The sequence below is a fragment of the Amblyomma maculatum genome, chromosome 1 (assembly GCF_055883805.1).
Source record: "Amblyomma maculatum isolate TAMU_Amacu chromosome 1, ASM5588380v1, whole genome shotgun sequence".
NCBI classification, from domain to species: domain Eukaryota; kingdom Metazoa; phylum Arthropoda; class Arachnida; order Ixodida; family Ixodidae; genus Amblyomma; species Amblyomma maculatum.
Window position 1 is genome coordinate 476,199,128 of NC_139344.1, and position 22,024 is coordinate 476,221,151.

The 22,024-nt window shown below is 45.2% G+C and overlaps 1 protein-coding gene and 1 pseudogene across 1 annotated transcript in view; one reads left to right on the forward strand and one right to left on the reverse strand.

The window, feature by feature from the left end:
* LOC146210030 (uncharacterized) overlaps window positions 1-22,024 on the forward strand; it is a 317,294-nt gene that overhangs the window by 67,841 nt on the left and 227,429 nt on the right. The window contains exon 5 of the mRNA XM_084581616.1: window positions 19,972-20,174. Within this exon, the coding sequence (XP_084437742.1) occupies window positions 19,972-20,174 (203 nt within the window). The remainder of the gene's footprint in view (window positions 1-19,971; window positions 20,175-22,024) is intronic.
* On the reverse strand, window positions 3,073-6,051 carry LOC146210031 (uncharacterized; annotated as a pseudogene).

The following is a 22,024-nucleotide window of genomic DNA, read 5'->3' on the forward strand; positions in this document are numbered from 1 at the left end:
ACCTCTAACTGAGGATGGCGACATTACCCTAAAAGCAATGAACAATAATTTCAGAGATATCATTACTGAGTGCGCTGTAGAAGTAGGCGGTAGGATAGTTAGAGAGGATACCGGTAAGCTGTCGAAGGAGACGAAAGATTTGATTAAGAAACGCCAGAGTATAAAAGCTTCCAATCCAACAGACCGGATAGAATTGGCCGAGATATCAAAGCTAATTAATAAGCGCAAGATGGCCGATATAAGGAAGTATAACATGCGAGAAACTTGAGCATGCTGTAAAGAACGGGGGAAGCCTTAAAGCGGTAAAGAAGAAATTGGGCATAGCCAAAAACCAGATGTATGCGATAGGGCACAAGGCGGGCAACGTCATCACGAATATGGACAGTATAGACCAAAGTAGCCGAGGAGTTCTATACAGATCTCTACAGTAGCCAAAACAGTCAAGAACGTAATGAGATTGGCGGTAGGGAAAAACAGTCAGACGTTCCACCAGTGACGAAGGACGAGGTCAAGAAAGCATTAGAAACTATAAAAAGGGGGTAATCAGCTGGAGAAGATCAGATAACTACAGATCTGTTGAAGGACGGGGGGGGGGGGGACATCGTGCTACAAAAACTGGCCACCCTGTATACGCAGTGCCTGGTGTCATTGAAGGTACCGGAACCATGGAAGAATTCAAACATTATCCTCATTCATAAGAAAGGGGACCCCAAGCACCATAATTATTAAAGGCCAATCAGCTTACTGTCTGTTACGTATAAGGTATTTACTAAGGTAATCGCTAATAGAATCAGGACAGCCTTTGACTGCAATCAAGCAAAGCATCAAGCAGATACTCGGAAACGATACTCTACTATCGATCATATCCATACCACAAATCAGGTGATAGAAAAATGCTCGGAATATAACCAGCCCTTGTACATAGCATTCATTGATTACGAAGAGGCATTTGACTGTGTAGAAACTTCTCGGTGATGCAGGCATTGCGAAATCAGGGGGTAGACGAGCCGTATGTGAAAGTGCTGGAAGATGTATATAGTTGCTGCACAGCCCATAGTTCTGCATAAAGAAAGTGATAAAATTCCCATAAAAAAGGAGTTAGGCAAGGAGACACAATCTCCCCAGTTGCTTAGAGGAAGTATTCAGAGACTTGGAATGGGAGCAGTTAGGGATAAGGTTAGATGGAGAATACCTCAGTAATCTGCGATTTGCTGATGACATTGCCTTGCTAAGAAATTCGGGGGATGAAGTGCAAATAATGATTGATGACCTAGACAGGAAAAGTAGAAAGGTAGGCTTGAAAATTAATATGCAGAAGACTAAGGTATTGTTCAACAGCCTCGGGAAGGAAGAGCAGTTTACATTAGGTAGCGAAGTACTGGAAGTAGTAGGCGAATATATCTGCTTGGGACAGGTAGTAACCGCAAATCGGGACCATGAAAAGGAAATAACAAAATGAATAAGATTGGGATGGAGCGCATTTAGCAAGCTCTCGCAGATTATGACTAGCAGCTTAACGGTATAGTTCAAGAGGAAAGTATACAAAAGTTGCATCTTACCTGTACTCACCTATGGGGCTGAAACGTGGAGGCTAATCAAGAAGGTTCTACTTAGGTGGTGGACAACCCAGAGGGCTGAAGAAGTACTTTGCTTTGGGCTAGTTGGTTCATGGTTGAAGTGGATTATGAAGACGGCGCGAAAGGGACGAGGAAGGAACACCAAAATAACAGGACAGGCGCCATAGAACGAGGGCTATAGACAGAGGGCTATAGAACGAAAAATAGTAGGGGTAACTTTAGGAGATAGGAAGCGTGCAGAGTGGGTCAGAGAAATAACTCAAGTTATCGACATTCTAGCGGAAATAAGAAATTGACATGGGCAGGACATGTAGTGCGAAGAAAAGATAAGCGATGGTCGCTTAGGGTAACAAACTGGATTCCAAGGGAAAGAAAGCCTAGCAGGGGGCGGCAGAAAGTTAGGTGGGCTGATGAGGTTAAGAAGTTCGCAGGGGTCAAGTGGATGCAGCTAGCACAGAACCGGGGGGTTAAGTGGAGAAATATGGGAGAGGCCTTCGCCGTGCAGTGGGTATAGTAAAGCTGATGATGATGATTTATATCTTCTCCCCCCCCTCCCCCGTGCTCCAGACATCGAAAAAGAAAATTCAACCGGCTAAATTGCTGCTTTGTTAGCGGTGAAATATCGCACAGAAGTGGCATTTAGTGAGATTTTTTATTGTTGTTATCGTCGTAATACGTATTGTCTAGTATATTCCTGAAGAGATCCGAATTAATCGAAAGCCGGAAACGCATATGGCGATGTCAGACAAGACACGACGGTTTCCAACAACCGTACTGGCAGTGTGAGCATTTCTCGGCGGCAGAATGACAAAAGTGACTATAACATGTGACACTTATAAAACAAGCATCGCTGCTTCTAGTGTGGGGTGGCTGCTTTTAGAAACTCTGCTCTAACGAATTAAAGAAGCGAAACTTGTGCAAAACGGACTGGGCATTTATATATCGTCATGTAACGGATTTTAAAGGATTATCATGTATATTGAGAGCGCGATGCCAGAACTTTCACCTCTTTCATCGGTACATACGCAGCATTGTCATCATTCACCGGTGTTCGCAAGATCACGCACAGCGTTTTAGATTGCAGCTGAAATAAACACGTTTGTTCGAGCGGTGCCTCGCAAGTGGTGGAGGTGCTTTTAGTATCCCAAGCCTCTCGCTTTCGACCTGTCTACTGTTCCCCCTGGAGCTCCGTTCCGGCATTCGCTTGCCCTCACACCCCTTCACCACCTAGACGAGCTTAAGGCCTTAGTGCTCTTCCAGTGACGTCACAGGGATTGTGCCTCACCGGTTTTCCGAGGAGCATGCATGTTTCTTTTTTACTGCGCGAGGATATGAGGCAGCAGCACAGTTGGCTGCAAAAGATTGTTTTCACTCAAGTTGAGACATCAGTGGATAGATTTACACGTACAGAACATTTATTTACATTTCGATTGTTGTAGCACTGTTCTTGATGCGCAATAATATATGCATTTAAAAGTCACCAGCAACAAACTTTTCACTTCCTTGAAAGCGTTGCAGCTTTTCTTTCCTTAGCCTTCGCATTTGCATGGGCTACATCATCGTTGACCTTGCGGCAGACGTTTTTGAGCAGAATGTTTGTACTGCTCCACAACACATGCTTCAACACAAGCTCAACTTTGTGCCCATCTTCGCAGGTGTCAAAATCTGATGACTCTTGATCTGCAAGCTGCTGTAATGTGAGTTCGGTGACTAGACGGCGCTGGTTCGGGCTCCTCAAGAACTCCGCTTTCTTGGACACTTGTTCAACAACAACATAGTTGTGGGTAACAGCATTTACAGCAAACAACGCTGGGAAAATGAGGCCACCTCGGTCTATATCTTTCACCAAGTGATAGCATTTTTGAGCTGCAGAAACAGTGATAGTCTTGTCGACTGTCAATGCTGCCCGACATTTCGAGCAGTTTAATTTCTTGAGAGTCGCGTAGACTGCATATGTTGCCACGTATACCAGGACGGGGATAATGTCTTCTATTTTTGACAAGGCATCTCTCGTAACTACAACGTTGCAGTTAGGATGCGGTGTTTCTATCTGCTTTCGCAGATCTTCCCATTGCTCATCGAAGGAGCTATTCGTTCCGCAAGCACTTGCGATTGTGGGCAAAGTATTTTGCAGCCGTAATTTAGTTTCGCTCTCGTAAACTTGCCTAATAGAAACATGATATTGGGAGCCAGCAAGTTGCCTGTATTTCCCGAAGCGGTCTTCTAAGCTGTCCGTCTGGAATTTGCCGAGCAGTACCTGTTCACTTCCACCAGTGCATGAGTTGTTTGATGCAGAGAAGCATGAGTTTCCTTTGTGAGCACCCCGCTGTCCAGATTCTTCTCTTTCCAAGAATCAAGCCAGTCCAAAATTTTGTAGAGAAGAGCCACCTTTATGTCATCCTCCGAAGGAAAAACTGACTCTTGAAATCGGTCATTCAGTCGTTTTCCTTTCCATGGTGTTTTAACATTTACAACCTTCCACCACTTCGCTATAACTTCAATGAAACTCGCTGTATCTTCAGGAAAGAGTAAGCTGTGTCTTTCTCCAAGAGCACGAAGCGCTGGTGGCAGGGAGTCATTAAAAATCTGCAAGGCGAACTTTACATTCTGCCGCTCAAGGCTAGACGGGTACAAGGCTTTTCTAGAGAGCGAGTAACCGTACCTCAAAAGCTGATCACTCTCCTGCTTGTAAGCTTCTCTGATAGTAGCAAACGATGCTGTGCGCATGCGTGGAGGCTGGTTGGAATTTTCATTGAAGTCAGGAAAATAAAAGCACAGTTGGTCGTTTTTTTTTGGTTGAGCCAATTATTTCGGATGCATTTGAGTATATGCACTGGATCAATTACAAAAAAGAGAGGCCTTGATGGGTCAGAGGGGTGCGGATATAAAATTGCATTTGTTGGTGGTGTTGCAAACTGAGACATTGCCTTTCTGTTCACTGAATGGTTGTCCCTGACTACACATAAAACTCTGTAGCCAATGTTTTCTAGCCCACATATCACATCTTTCAGTAAATTGTGCAGAAACTCCCCATCGGCTTTGTGCACTGGGACGATGTGGGCCGCTTCCTTGAAAGGGCATGCGATGCTCTGTACCATGAAGACGAAAGCACTGGTAGCGACTTCCGATGAATTCAGTGCTGCACCAGTTATATTGCCCCCTTTGTAATCAAAATATGGTTTAATATGGACTTTATCGACCATCAAGGTAACAAAGCGCTGGCGATCATCGAGTTCCGAGATCCTCTTTGTAACATAATTCAGGAATGTAGGACCATGATGTTCCAGCCATGGGTTCATACCAAATGACGAACATATCGACCGAATGGTCATAGGGTGGGGCAAGGTGACATATCCATAGCTGCGGAGGGACTTATATGCGTGCGGTGATACCGTAAAAAGAATGCAGAAATAAACCATGAATTCAACGGAGTATCGTCTCCGCTCCTTCTTCAAAAAAAGCAGGTTCAGCTGCTCGCTCAGGAATTCTATCGCTTTGGCTTTGTCGTCGGCTGGTGTCGTGGAAAACTTGTTCAGCAGCAGACGAATGGTGTCGCCGATGTCTTCTTTTGCATCGGCAGAGTTTGAATTTAAACTCTTGTCCCAATTCTCAACGTTTTGGAGGAGTTCTATTATTTCTCTTTTGCTTCTGGCTGCACTCGGAATGAGCAAGTTAGGGCCCAGTCTTGTGAGCGGCTTCTTCACAAAGAACAGTGTGATACTGAGGTCTGATTTTATTACAATTGAATATTTAATCCACGGAGCTCCGTCCTCTACGATGTGCCCCAACATGAGACGCTCACTGGCCTCAATTATATGCCAGAACTATGACTTATGGCTTCTGACTTCGCTAGCAAGATCCCTTAAGGAGGTGATTTTGTCCGCTTCCTTGGCATTGCGAAATGTCTGAATTGACTCAGAAATTGCTCTTTGCATTGAAGCAGCTTCCAGGCGTGTTCGCTTCGCCTCTGGCTCCTCTTTTACCGTCTTTGTGCTTGATAGGTAACTAGGGCAGTCTGGAAATAATGATGGAATTGCACCTGACCGAAGGCGCAGATGCGACAGCTCTGCTGTCGTCACTCGACCTGTAGCATCGTCGACATATGACGCCTCTCGTACGATGTCGTCGTCTGTGAAGTGATGCTCACAGACCTAAAAAAGAAATATTTGTCTAATATAAGTAACAGCCTGCTACAAATAAGAGCACGTGATCAAATATTAAATACACATTTAGAAGGTGCCCAAAACGTTTTGAAAGTTTGGTGGTGCTACAGTTTCAAGCTACAAAAGAGAATGAATTGAAAAAATTATTCATCTCTTACCCTGGAATGCTCAGAGGGGACAAATGTTTTCCGTGGAATGGCATGTATCCATGATTGCTGCAGCACTTTATCTTACGGGAACTTAAACACATGAACCTTTGGTCCCGTTTTATAGTTACCTCGGCACTGAGGCACACAACATTTGTTTGGCATTTTTGCGTTAATGTCTAAGCGTCATCACAGCACTCGCGCACAGAAGAAATAGACGGCAGCCAAATCAGCCGTGAGAACACCATCGGACACGAAAGGCGACTGACCGCTCCTGCCGGAGCCACGTGCAGTGGCTTCTCGCATTCCCCTCTAGGAATTCAAGGAAGGCATGCTTGGAGCAGACCGGTTTCTCGCGCCCCGTCGCGACTTCCACGGCAGAGGAGCAGAGCCGCGTCCTTGGCCGCGTCGCGACACCGGCCTCATCCTTGTGACGTTGCTGTGACGTCAGTTCTCAGCGCAGAAGCCTGAAGCTCGTCTAGGTGGTGTTGTATGAACGAGGGCATGGAGGAAGGAAAGAACTTAGGAGAGGACCTGACGTCATTCTTTTCAAGTCGGCGCGGCCGCGCCGGGACCGGACGCTGCAACGTCTCTCCTCCTTTAACCCACCGCATTTTCTTTCTCCGCGACGCTCACGTACCTAGGGCCCTTAGCAACGCTGTTGCTAGTGGCCCGAGTTTTCATAGCAACAGCGTCGCCGTTGGTAATGGCCCGACTTGACTAGCCCTAAGTTTTGACGCCACTTCCGCCACACTTTCTCCAATGCATTGAGAATGGCAAGGGCGTCTCCTAAGTTGTTTCTTTCCTCCGTGAACGAGGGTAATGAAACCCGCCTTCTCCCGGCAGCTTATTAGCAAACCATATCCCGCAGGAGCACTCGAGCAGACGATGCTCCGGCGCGTGATTCCTCTGAGCAGCGCCACGAAGCGACAAATAGTGGATATATTGTCTAAACGAATAAGATGTATTTAAAGCCCACCGTTCCCGTCGTTTTGGTGGCGCAATACGGCGCGAATACTTTCTTTGTTCGCACAAAACACTGCTACATCATCAGCGTACGCCAAAAGTTTGACCTCGGACATGTACAGTTGAAAGCCCTGAACAGATGGATTTTGCATAATAGACAGGCATAAAGTTTCGATATAAATGAAAATAGAAGTTGTGAAAGATTTTAGTGCGACCACAGGAAGTCCAGTATACTGGGGAAAGTGTCTTGGCTTCTGGCACGGAGCGTGGACATCAACGCCTGACTTTTTTGCCAACGTTACATGGGTTACAACACCCGTGAAGTATTTGGGCGTACCTCTAGAATTCTATGAAGAGAGCAAGCCATTTTGGAGCGCCCAAGTTCAGGAAATAAGGGAGAAGGCTGACAAGTGGGAAGGAGTGCCGCTGTCTATCTTTGCACGAGCCACTGTGTGTAATCTATTTTTTGTTGCCGAGGTGTGGTACGCCATGCAAGCACTTCATTGTTCTAGGTTGAGTGTTCAAAAGCTACACCGAATCTTTGCTGTGTTTGTATGGGCATCAAGCTGGGAAAGATGTAGTCGGGATAACCTGTTCCGGCCAATTAAAGACGGAGGTCTCGGGCTTGCTCACTTATTCGTGCGCCAACTTGTAAACAGATTTATTTTCTTTCGCGGCGTTACCGACCCCTTTTTGCGCACTGTGTGCCAAGTGAGGCTCGCGCGGGCATTGCCCAAATTGGTTGTTGCCACGGAAAGCATGCCAGGGCGTCTTTCTAGTTTTTTCAAAGAGGTTGTAAGCATTGTTCGAATTCTGTCAGCTCGCTTCTCGACAGAATACTTAAGTTCAGTGAAAAAGAAGAACCTGTATAAAGCTCTTTGTGACGACTTCTTCTCTGTTCCTCTGTTCCTGTGTACGGAGCCTTGTATAGCGGCCGTTTAGGTTAAGACGTACTGAAGCGTGTCAAATGAATGCCAGTTTCTCCTGGGGTAAAGACGTTTTTCTTTAAGTTACATACAGGAAAATTATCGGTACAAACGTTTTTTGAAAGCAAGGGCTTTTATCTGCCATGGGGTTCACTTTTCTTAATATGTAAACAGCCTGAGACAATAGACCTTGTATTTCTGCACTGTTGGGAGGGCGTCTATTTTTGGGATGTGCTGCAACGAACCCTTAAAAAGAATTACCATTAGACTCATGCGGAATTAGATTCCGGCCAACTGAAAATAATGATAGGATTCCACTTGATACGGTTATGCTAATAGGCCTGCAAAGTCTATAGCGGTCCAGAATGGCGGGTTTTCACTGTGACCCTGACGCCCGCCCTGCAAGGCTCTATTTTCGAGAGAGTATACACGCATTAGTTGAAATGCACAAATTGAAGACCACTGTGCCAGACGGGAGTTCAAGAGTCGAACCACTATGCGAGCTGGAGGAATTTTAACTTGACAAAGGGAACTCGTATGAGCCTGCCGGCTTCTGTATTAACAGTGTCATGCTTGTGGTAACCGCTCTGCTGTTCGCATTCTGTTTGTAGCGCGTTTTTGTTGGTTTTGTTTTGTGTTGGTGATGACCGGCAATAAAGAAACAGAAAAAGTCTTGGTGGCGCAATGGATTAAGACCACGCATCTCTTCACTGAGGCCACTCAAACATGCGTTCGACTTCTCTGTTCTATTTTTCTGTGAATCTTTTTTTTTCAATTGTCTTTACTGTAGTTATATCCTGCCTTCAGTGAGTGTATGTTACCTTTAGGTTGCGTTTACAGACACCTTTAAGTAACAATCGGTATGACAACAGTTACACTAAGCAATTACCTTTCCCACAATCATTTCCTGCCTCAGTGAGTGTATGTTGCCTTTGTTGCGTTCAGAGACATCTTTCAGCAACAATCGCCCTTTACAGTGAGTGTACGTTACCTTTAGGTTGCGTTCACAGAGATCTTTCAGCAACAATCGTCGTTTAACTCGCTGAACGCGTCGTCTGCTCCAGTGCGCCTACGGGATATGGTATGGCAATACGCTGCTGTTGTGGCTACCCCTACCTGGACCATCACCAGCCGCCAGCGCGATCCCCTGCTTTTTGCCGGCCTTCGCGGTAACGATGTCGTAGAATGGGTTGATAATCACACCAAAGTGAGTTCCTTCAACCGCTGACATGACTCCCACAGTCTACTGAACGTTGTCTTCTACTTGACTGACGTCTCAAAAACGTGGTTTCTCAATCACGAGGACCACATCCCTGATTGGTCAACATTCACCCAGCAGCTGCGGAAATTTTTTGGCTCGCCATCTGGTCGTTCTGAGCTGGCTAAGAAGAAGCTCGAAGCCAGTCTTCAGCAGCCTGGTGAGTCCTACACATCATATATCGAGGACGTTTTAGCCCTTTGCCTCCGAGTCGATGCTGCTATGACGGGAGCTGAACGCGTTCGCGATATTGCTAAGGGCATCGGAATTGTCGCATTCAACGCCTTGCTGGTGCAGAACCCTTCCACTTTGTCGGACTAAACACCACCTGCCAACGCCTGGACGAACTTCAGTCGTGCCGCCTGCAGCAAGACATCAATGACGGCGTTCTTGTTGAAGGCAACCTGCGCACCATTATCCGTGCCATTATACGAGAGGAGCTCGCCAATCAAGCAAGCTTAGTTCCTGGAAGCTCGAACCTCCCGCCAGCCGCTTCAGATTTGCGCCGCGTCATCAAGGACGAACTGACCGCCTTCACCTGCGCCGTGGCACCATCCACGTCGATTACCGCCTGCCGCTTCCCCACGTACGCTGAAATAGCTTCGAAGCCACCTGCCCCAGTTCATTCTCCTTGTCCTGCTCCTGCGTGTGGTCCTCTGGCTCCAGTAGCCCCATGCCCTCAACCGCCCCGCTGTCGACAATCCTGGCGTCCTTCCCGTCCAGTCTGCTATTACTGCGGAATCCGCGGTCTCATCTCCCGCGTCTGTCGCTGGCGCCAGCAAGACGAACAGCGGGGTTATGTTCCATTCGAGCATGCCCGCCTGCGCCAGCCTGAAGCTTCTACGATCCCATACTCCGATTCCTTCTGTCGTTTTCCTTTGTCGCAAAATTCCCAGGATAATTCCCAACCCTCTCGTTCTACCCGATGCCCTCCCCATCACCTTTACGCCACCCGTCCCCACTTCGACCACTCTCCCAATCGTTCCTCCTAGAGCGGCAAACTAACAGAAGCAGGTTTTGGAGGGAAAGCTGCTTCACTCTGGAATTCAATCAATCAATCAATCAATCTTTATTTCCGTTTGTACATGCAAATGTTTCCCGGACACCCGTCTAACTGCTCTAACAAGACTGGGTTATGCGGCACCGTAACGATGGGCCACACCTGCTAAATTTTCCCCCTTGCTTGTGCAGCTCCTAGGCCAACGGTGCACCTACCTCCTGTTTCTGCCCCGCAAGCCATGCCGCGTTCAAATGCCATTGTTCGAGCCCTGCTGCGGTCCTGAGCTGCCTGCCTTGGAATTTTGCTGCGTAGCACCGGTGTAGTTGTCGGATGAGTGCTTCTGTCTCTCACAGAACGGATCTTCCGAGAGCGCATCCTTGCCCACGCTGTTACGCCGCTTCAGCCTCGATGGATCGCCTTGGCTGCTGCCACGGCATCACCCGGAAACCTGCCTCATGACAATGATATCACTTCCTCAGAACACCATCATAAATCCCTTCCCCTGCAACGCGTCTTTCAGTGGACTCGGCGGCACCGTAACGATGAGCCACACTTACCTGCGGAAGTTTCCCCCTTGCTTGTGCAGGTGAGCAATCGCCATTCCCTATATGCTAAACACACAAGCAATCGCTCTCTAGTTGCGCTGCCGAGCCCACACTGCGCATGTAATATTGTATATGAGTGTTCATGTGTGATTTTCAACTTGCTTTTGAAAGCTGGTGGTATAGAAACCAACCCAGGGCCTCCTGATAACGTAGAACCGTCGACATCAGATTTGCTAAAGGCAATTAAAGAAGATCAGGCCGGACAGTCAAGCGTGACCACGAAAAAGCATTCACTGAAGTAAACACTCGGCTTTCAAAAATCGAAGCAGATTGCGCTTCTTTCCCTTCAATAAAAATGGAAGTCGAGGATATCAAATCCACAACAGCCAAATTCAAAGCTGAAATCGTAAAACTAACTGACAGGTTGGACGATGCTGAAGATCGCGGACGAAGGAACAATCTAGTTTTTGGCGGTGTAAGAGAGGCACGTGAAGAGTCACGGCAAGATTCCGAAACAATAATAGTCGAACACTGCAGTCAGCATCTAAATTTAAGCACTGAACCTCGCAACACTGAGCGCGCCCATCACCTTGGCACCTTTCATTCCGGTAAAAACCGTCCTATCATTGTTAAGATTTTTCATTTTAAAGATAAAAACCAGGTGCTGTCGGTATGTAGCAAATTTAAAGACACTGGCTACAGCGTGTCCGAGGACTATTCACCCAATACCCATCTATACTCGGGGACAACTTTCTGTGGCAATGGAGCCAAAGCTACGGGGGCGGGGCTTTCCTAACTGTGTTACTACGCCACGTAGTTCCGAGCACCTGACATCGGCTGCAGTCTCGGCACCGGGCACGACGTAAGCTATCAAAAGCAGAAAAACAGACGCTCGCTACGAACGCCCGCGCAGAGCGGCAGACGCATCCCATCCGGCCCCACGTACGCTGCTCGTGCTTTGCGAGATTGGCAACAGACCGCGCAGCCATCGACATGAACGCTGCTTATTAAACTCCCGCTGTACTTGCTAGTACTGTAGTATAAGCCTGATACAATAATAAAGTTAATAGTTTTGTAATGGTATAACGTTTCAGAGCATCACTTGCGAAATTTCTGCAGGTACTATATTCTTGTGCGGAGCGAGCTGGTGCATTTCGGCTCCGTAGCTTCCACCACATTGCCACAGAAAGTTGTCCCCGAGTATATCTCGTAAGCGCCTTTATGATTATGCCAAAAGTTATGACCTAACATTTAAAATACGACATGAAGATGACATCAGGAAATAAAACGTACATTTTCGATCACACCAAGAACATCGTAGTCAGTCGAACAGGACACCTAGCAACCACTTTATCAGAAACACAGTCCAAAACTAGCCCACCGTTTCCAGTTATCTTTCCTTTTACTAATATTCGTAGTGTCATTCCTAAACGTGATACTTTATGCAGTTTGATTGATTCATGTTCCGCTAATATTGTTTTATTAGCCGAAACATGGCTTTCTTCTGCTGTTAACGACGCTGAATTATTACCCTCTCTTCCCAACTCTGATATCTTCCGAACTGATCGCACAGAAGTGCGAGGTGAGGGGGGGGGGGGGTTCTAATAGCCACCGATCGCTCTTTACATTGTTCACAAGTAAACATTCCATGCCCCCTGGAAATGGTCTGGCTTTGCTGCGATCGTACCTACCCTCGCGTTCTAATTGTAATTTGTTATCGTCCTCCTAACCATGACTCTTCTTTTAGTACCCTGTTTCACGATGCTCTCAACAGACTAACAATCTTGTACCCTAATGCTCCGATCTTATTATTCGGGGACTTCAATTTTCTTTCTATAAAATTGTCCGATCTTGCAACCACGCTTTCGAAAAATAATCAAGATAGTGAATTTGCGCAGACCTGTTTAATTTTGGGTTAGAGCAAATAATAAGTCGTCCAACCAGAACAACAAATCATTCTTCTAACATTCTGGACCTGGTACTACCATCACAACCAGGTAGCTTTTCTCCTATAACTTATTTAGACGGACTTAGCGATCACCTTGCGATTCATACTACTTTCTCGTGTCTTCTGCAGAATACCAAAAAGATAAAGAAAACACTTACGCTATATGATAGAGGTGACAACAACAGCTTTAACAATGACCTCGCTGCTTTCCTTGAAAACTTTACCCCTGATTTTCAGCTTCGCTCACTTGAAGCAAACTGGCACGGCCGCTCGATGGAAGCGCACTGGGTGCGTCCTGCTGCGTCGCGCCGCCGTCAATGGGCAAGCGCGTCCTTTGGGAGTTTACAGTAGCGCCCGCTATTTCTGCTGAGGACGTCACTGTTCGGGGACAGGTTACCGCCGGGGTCGCCGGCTCTGAGCGCGCGGTTTGCTTCCTTTCTGGACGCGTTCGCCTCGCGTCTGCGTGGTAAACGCAACATTTTTGAGTGCGCGTGTGCAAGCACGTTAACGTTGAGGCTGGATGCGTTAGTTTTTTAAGTCGAAAGCCGTTCTGGGCTCATGGAGCGAAAATCTATGCGCAGAAGCTGTGCCTGTTATCTGTGCGTCGCATCTGTGCACTGGTGTGCCATTCGCAAAAGCGGACGTGCAAGGAGGAAGATTAAGAATGAAAATGATTGATGGTGATAAGTAATCAATAAAAGTTTTAAATGGACATTGATAGAGGTAATGACTAATGCTAATGACTAATAATGGTTAATAACGACTAAAATGATTTGTAATGACCAGTATATCAAACTACGACATGTAATGACCGCAATTGATTAGAAATGAGCAAAAGTGCATAGCGCTGTGTGGTAATGACTATAATAGCTAGGCATGACTCATTATTACTGTTAATGACTACGAAATTACCAATATATGAAACGACGACATGTAATGACTACTGCTGTTTCTAAATGAGTAACCTGCTTAGTTATGTGTGATAAGGGCTACAATGACTACGCAGGCAGACTCATCATGACTGAAAAACGACCAAATATCAAACGACGACTTGAAATGACGAACTGTGGCAAACGATGAGAGGCAAATGATAGGGGAAGAGTAGGCTTTCGTCGTCCTCCGCTTAAGAGACACTTAAGAGAACCTCTTATTTTATCTGCGGAGCTCGCTTCAGGCAAAGACAGCAGCGAGGAGTGGAAATGCACTCGCTTCCTGTGAAATGAAAGCGGCGCTGAGGTTAAAAAGTCTAGATGCTGAAGCATAATGCCCTATCAGCTGCCATTGAATTTGCTACAAGGGACAGCAGATTGGACTTGTTGGTGATTATTTATAGGTTAACCGTGCAAACAACGTGACGGGAACACAGGAGAAGACGGCACAACCGCGCTAGTTATGTCGTCCTCTTTTACTGTGTTCCCCTCACGCTGTTTAACCTATTTAGTTATCAGGGAGCTGGCCAGTGAACTAGGATTTTTAACAATGTTTTGTGAAGCAGATGAACACGATGAGGTAGCACCAGAAGCTTTTCTCGCAGGTTATGTTGTGAGAACATATAAGAAAAAGCTACGAAGGTTTTTTTTTTATATAAGAATGCAATTTGTTCTAAATTTTGCCGCGTTAGTCTGCGTGGCCTTGCAAGTAAAGGAGCCTGTGTATACAACATTTGTTTATACTGTTGAGACTGTTTGAGCCGATGCGATAAAATGAAATGCCACGTTCTAAGAAAATCCGGCCCCCGCTCTGTTGGTGCAAAGTCGGAAAAAAACCTCTCTGATAAGAGGCACTTTATTTGGTGATGGTCGCTGAGGGTAACAAACTGGATTCCAAGGGAAGGAAAGCGTAGCAGGGGGCGGCAGAAAGTTAGGTGGACGGATGAGATTAAGAAGTTCGCAGGGGTCAAGTGGATGCAGCTAGCACAGAACCGGGTTAAGTGGAGAAATATGGGAGAGGCCTTCGCCCTGCAGTGGGTATAATCAGGCTGATGATGATGATGATGATGATTTGGTGATATGGCCAGACACCTTTGGCGAAATGAGAACACATGACATGTTCAATGTGGCAGGAGCTGCCAAACAAGAGGGAGTCAATAAGATGTAAGGGTGAAATGGGAATTATTGAAAGCAGGACCCTTAGATCCCAAGTCAGGTACACTATACTCCTTTAGGGCATGTTAGTACGGCTTCGGTAAACAGGGGCTTTATATACTATGTGTAGTATGCTATTCCATATAATTCGGTGGCTTAAGGCTGCATTCTAATGATATGTGACCGAGGCAGTAATTACGGGATACGGTGAATAAGCAGGTAGCAAAGTGCGGGCACTCTAACGATGCTCCTCAAGGAGATCTAAGAACCCCAAGTTTTGTTTATCACTACCAGGTTGTTGCTTATTTTATGCGATATTTAGTAATGGTTTTGAGGCGACATGTTAGTCGAGCAAGAGCCTGTTGCAGGAAATATGAGTCAACTGGACTAGTTACAGGTTAATGAAAATCAAGGACAATGGAGGCTTGATGTACCCCGCAAAGGAAGTAATGAAGCTTTGTTAGCTTACGAGCACTTTCATTAGCAGGGTGATGAAGTCTGAAGAGGTGCGGCGAAGTCGCAAGCTGTGTAAACTTTTGATTTCAACATTGTTTTATCACTGTGCACCGTACCTGCAGCTAATCTATAAAAACAATAATCGTGCCCATGCTGAGGCGCTATGCACGATATCGTTAAGTTGCTGCCCCCACTGATAGCGAGCTGGGCTGGCAATGTCAACAGTGGAGCGATGTTTATGGCTATGGGATAAACTTCTCTCAAGAAAGGTTTTCCGTCTGCGATTGGTAATTTTCTTCCTTTTTTTGTGTGGCCATTAAATAAGCGTACTCGGCTGTTCGCTGAATATCGGCTGCAGTTGCATTCTGACGCGTGAACATCCTTGTGATCAAAGCTAAGTTTCACAACAGCAACACTCAATGCGCGTTCTTCCATTGAAAATTACGAACCAGCAAAATTGTATGGGTTTGCGACCAGCCAATAAAAATAGTAATAAAACCTTTCGGCGCATATACGTAGCACCTTGAGGCAGACCGGCTCTATCAAGCGCGCTTACTTTGTCCGGTCATGCAAAATGGGGGAGCCATAACGGATAGCATTCTGGCGTACAAAGTTTAAGGTCTCCAACTGAGTCAAAGATCCCAGGTTATCATCTAGATTTAACCTAATAAACATCTTCATATTTCCACCGTAAAATTTGTCACAATGAGATAGAAAGGTTGGTTACATGTCTCATTTTCACAGAGGTTGCTCATAATAGAACATTTTTTTATTGGATAGCGCTGGCAGCTTAGAACAGGTTGACATCAATTTGTGTATAAAAGCTGTATGCAGGAATGAGTAAATGGTATGAAAATGACACACAGAATTCGCGACATAGTTAATTAAGTGGTTATGAATTAGGCTACCATGGCAGCTGAACAGCTTCGAATTGTTCACAGCCGGGTCACAGTTTAATGTGACGAACAACTGGATCCGAATGAAACATCACGCTAATGCGAGCTCTCCAATCGAGTTGCCTTGAACCACAGTCACTATATGTTTTTCGGGGTACACTCCAGTATACACCATTGCCGAGCAAGCGCTAAGTGCTGACACGGTCACACTAGACATGACAGTATATACTAATTCTTGTTGCCAAATTGTGTGAAGCGGAGCTCTTATATCCTTAAAATAAAAGGCTTCTACCACGCCGACGCCTCCCTCAAAGCGCAGCCAGGCGCAGCTCTCCGCGCGCGGCTGTCCCCGAACGGTGGCGCCGCGGCGGTGGCGACTGGAAGTAGGTGCCTCCCGCCGGTTTCGGGCGACGTAGCAGGACGCACCTAGTGCGCTTTCATCGAGCGGCCGTGAAACTGGTTACTCTTCAAATCAGAAATGCACCGCCTTATCAATATACACGTCCCTGCTATCACTATAACAGAGCGACCGAATTCTCCCTGGTATAATAAAATCCCAAAACGATTAAACAACAAGAAGAAACGATTATTTCGCTCGGCTAAAGCTACTAACACAGCAAACGCTTGGAATAAATACTACACTGTCTCTGCCAACTACGACGCCGAAGTAGCCAAAGCTACATGCTACATAATAATCCAAAGCGCTTCTGGCAAACTATTTTCCCTTCTACATCTAGCACAATCGCATTAACAGATCATTCTAGGCGTCCATACTCCACCTCATATGCTCCAGATGTCCTAAATGAGCAGTTTTGTTCTGTATTCACTCAAGAATCTCTCGATGACTTTCCTGAACTCCCCTGTTTTAACAACTCTTCTATAGACAACATCATCTTTGAGCCAAATGGAATAGTTAAAGTCATAGAATCACTGCCGAATTCATCATCTGCCGCTGTTGATGGTATCAACCCAAAAATATTGAAAAGTACTAAAATTATATGCGGTGGCATATCTCTCATTTTCCAGCCGTCTTTTTCTTCGTCCTCACTACCACATACGTGATTGGCGGATCGGGAAGCTCATTCCTGTCTATAAAAAAGGTAACCGGTCATCACCACTTAACTATAGGCTTATCTCCCTAACAAGCGTTTGCTGTAAGATTATGGAACATGTAATATATTCCCATACTGCCAAGTTTCTAACATCGCTTAACTTTTTCATCCTAACCAACGTGCCTTCCGCAAGAGTCATTCCTGCGACACACAACTAGTTCTTTTCCTTAACGACATACATGCATGCCTTGATTTAAACATTCCTACGGATGCCATATTTATTGACTTTGAAAAAGCATTTGATAAAGTTCCTCATGCACGCCTGATTCTTAAAATCTCACGCTTAAACCTTCATCCTTTGGTTGTGGAATGGATTCGTGCTTTCTTGTTGGACCGCTGTCAATTCGTTCACCCTAATTCTCATTTGTCATGTCTTTCCCCAGTTTTATCTGGTGTTCCCCAAGGCACTGTTTTAGGCCCCCTTTTATTTCTAATCTATATTAATGATTTGCCCTCTAGCATCAGTTCTAACATCCGCCTTTTGGCTGATGACTGTGTCATCTATCGTCCAATAGTTAACCCGTCCGATGTAACGAAGCATTCTTGGCTAATGTCATTAAATTCTACTAAAACCTCCAATGTAACGAAGCTTCAAGAAGACCTTTTACGCATCCAAGAGTGGTGTAATCCTTGGCTAATGTCATTAAATACTACTAAAACCTCTCTTCTTTCCTTCCATCGCCGTCGAAACTACCTCGGCATCCACTTGAGCAAAGATTGAACCTGGTCGCAACACGTTCACCATATAACTAATTCAGCTAACCAAAGTTTAGGGTATTTACGCCGTAACCTTTCCTTAGCCCACCGTCCAATAAAACTGCTTGCTTACTTGACATTTGTTAGGCCGAAATTAGAGTTTGCATGCGCCGCGTACGATCCTTCTTTTACTAACCGTATTGAAACTCTAGAATCTGTCCAGAACCGCGCTGCAAGATTTATTTGTTCCGATTATTCATGTCACACCAGCGTCTCCGCACTTAAATCTCTGCTTAACCTTCCTTCACTGGCCTGTCGTCGCAAGATCGCTCGTCTTTCCTTATATCACAAATTTTATCATACCTTTGATCCTGAAAATACTCCTATCGCACGTGCTCATCGCATTTCTCGTAACTCTCACCTTAACGCCGTCTATCCAATGAAAGCCCGCACCGATACATATTATCAGTCGTTTTTCTTGAAAACAGCTCAAGACTGGAATGGCCTTCCATCCGAAGTGCCAACCATCACCAACTTCAACCGACACGAAACCGCCATCGAAGATATTCTGTATTCATATTAAATTTCATAGCCCACCCCTCATGTCCCCGGACCTTTGAGGAATAAATAAATAAATAAGTAAATAAATAAATAGAATGTACTGATCGAAGGAGTATACGATAAAGCGCTCATCGATACGGGTGACGCTTATTCAGTCATAAATAGCAACTTGTGTTATCGTCTCCGCAAAGTAATAACTCCGTACATCGGTCCCCCTCTCCGTGGAGCCAACGGTACTACCATCCCACCCATAGGACAATGCACAGACCACGTTCTCATCGATCACCAGCGGCATCATATTGAGTTTGTGGCGATTCCGCCATGCGTTCATGAACAAATTTTTTTCTGGGACTTTTTATCGTCGGCGTCTGCCCTTATCTCCTGCCGTGACCGCCTCGTTCACATTGCGGACACTGAATTCGAACCAAAATCTGCCTCCTCCCCACTACGTGGGCTTGCTGTCCTTGACTACGTTTTGAGCCCTGGCTGTGAGCACACAATCTACGTAACCTATTGCAATTACAGGACAGATTTGCAAGTTACATTACAGGACACTTCGAGGATTAGTCAGTCACGACGTCACGTTCAAATAACGGGGAACAGTGCCTTAGGAACGCTATACCAACACTTTTAAATTATTATAATTCGGTTCGTTTTGATCTCTGCGTGGCATCCTACAAAGACCTCCTGCAGATGTATTTGGTTTCTATGTAATGTTTTCGAGCCATGCGGTTGTTCGCTTTTGAATTTGTAGCAATGAGTTCCGGTATTGTTTTCAATTATATTTCTGGTAATGAGTACTAACTTTGCATAATACAAAATATATATATATATATATGTATATATATATATATATATATATATATATATATATATATATATATATATATATATATATATACATATATATATGCTGCCGCCACTCTGCCAAAATAATAGATTGTGGACCCGTCAAGCTTTCCAAGGACAGCTTTTTTTCTGTAGTTTCATCTGTATTCTACTGCAATTAAAAGATGTCATATCATTTTAGTTTCGCACAGTGGTCGTCAAGTTTAGGCGCATTAAGCAGCATGCGTACAATCGTCTTTCGAATTGCTATTATAGCCTAATAAGCGTTGGCTGAGGTCAGGTAGAAACGCCAGTTTGGGCTCAGAACTCTTTGATGTCCCCTTCTTATTGATTCCGTTCGTTTATCCTTCCCGGTACTGCCTGCGGTCCTAATATTTCCTTTCATTGCACTACCTCTTTCGTAGCTATCACGGTCACCGCACCTACTGGTTTCACTTCATCACCACGGTAGAGGGAGAGTTTTCTGTCTTTCTAAACCGTTACATTACATTACCTCGACTCACCATGAGTCCAAACTAGAGAGAACCACTGCCAGTGCCCGTCCGTGAGGGATACCAAAATCCGCGCTTTCTCTTCGCGATGTGCACCGTGTAAGCGTCATGGCGAATGGCGGTGAATGAAGGTGGAAGCAAATGTCCTCTGCCAGGGATTGTGCAACATTCGTTTTCGACCGTCCGCTAAACATCGATTCAAGTTAAACGGCACCAAAAATAAAGAGGTCTTGGATTAATGAAACTTTCCCTGCGGCTTCCACTTGCTCTAACGCATGTATACTCCTCTCGACGCAGTGCCGGTTCGTGCTGGGCGAAGCGCCGGGCTTCATTTCCGTCCTGGGCTTCGATCTGCTGGACGAGGCAGAGTTCCGTGAGGTCGCCGTTGCCGACCCCCGAAACACTCTGGCAGGCCTCTCCTACAGCTCTGGCATCACGGGACTACTGAAGGGCATCGAGGTCACTCACTACTCGTTTGTAGCCAACATGGTGCAAAACAAGTGAGCTCGTAACAAAAATATAAACATCAATTATACCAGGGACTGTCCGGGAACAAGCGGTCATCAGGTCAGGTGATACATAACCGAACCGAAACCACTAGCTCTGGTCACAGCGCACACAATTTTCTCTACATCTATCCCAGGCTGCTCGTAACCTTCAGCGCCCCACTTTTAAGTGCAATAATTGTTAAATGCAAAAAGCTTCAAAAACTATTTGGCTCCAGTTACCTTCTTTCATAGCGACTTTCCTTACGTTAGATTTTAATGCTTTGTTGAAGCACGCGTGGTGCACTGTATTTCTTGCGCATTCAATTTCAGTTTCGCTTTGTGTTATGCTTATTCATCAGTATTAATTCCGTCTAATCAATTATCTTCAATTATGTGCCAAGTGATAGAGCTATCGCAAGCTGTTATATTACTCCTAAGTATTTAAACTTGATGCAGCACGCAGCAGAGTAGGCGACGAAACACAGGAGAGGAACACAGTACACACATACACATAAACAAGGACAATGCTGCACCGACAACTGACTAAATTTAACACCAACATCCTCGTCCTTCTCCACTTCTAAGTACACACGCAACTTCTTCTATGACGGTCCTCCCAATGATCTAAAAAGTATTTCTCTTTCTTCGACAGGACAACAGAAGGCATGCTAACACAGTCTTCACCAGCTAAAGATATCTCCCAAGCTTCCAAAATCTCTCTCGTTAATCTGTCCTTGTTCTTCCTCAAAACTGCTATTAAGTTCTGTTGAAGACATCCCTTTTTCACAAAGAGTGCAGTCCTTGCAAAGTATCGCAAGGTTAGTCCCGGACTTATCCAATATTGTAGAAGCATGTTCTCTAATCCTATCATTTATGCATCTTCCGGTCTGGCCGATATATTTCTTGCCACAGGATAAGGAAGAACAAGGACAGATTAACAAGAGAGATTTTGGAAGCTTGGGAGATATCTTTTGCTGGTGAAGACTGCGTTAGCATGCCTTCTGTTCTCGTGATGAAGAAAGAGAAAGACTTTTTAGATCACTGGGAGGACCGTCAAAGAAGGAGTGGTGTGTGTGCTTAGAAGTGGAGAAGGACGAGGATATTGGTGTTAGATTCAATCAGTTGTCGGCGCAGCATTGTCCTTGTTTATGTGTGTGTGTGTGTACTGTGTTCCTCTCCTGTGTTTCGTCGCCTACTCTGCTGCATGGTGCATCATGTCGTCTGACCAACTAGCTCTACTTTCACCGGTAGTATATTGAAGCTTCTTACTTCTTTCAGAATGCACCTTCACTAAATTGATAATTATGTGACGTTTCATTCAGTACCCTGTTAAAACATGCAAGCCTTTTGATGCAGCGTAGCTGGAGGCCTCACGTCCATGTGAACTAAACCTTATCGGCAGTCTTCTCTGAAAATATTACCAAATATTACTTTATTATAAAGCTGTTTTTATAAAGGGAATATATATGTGTATTAGTGCATAACGAAATCCTTTTAGAGCATTTTGTTGCTTAATTTTCGTTTTTGAAGACGTGTTAAAATGTTATATGGCTCATCGGTTATTGTCGTTTGTAATAATAACTTACTATACGTTTATTCCTAATTTTGATAATCGAAAGCTTGTTGGATCGTTTGTTTTATGACAAGACGGGTACCAGCCGTATCCAGCCATCTTTTAGATTCTTGGTTAAATAATTTTGGCTTGGCCTATATAAAATCCGGTGTTCTATTATCAGACACGTTCTAGCGCATATGAACAAGGACGAGAGAGATGTAGACAACACGAGCTCTAAATTTCAACTGATGATTTATTGACACAATTTGCACATTAAATACAACCTGCATCATGAGGTCACCCGACA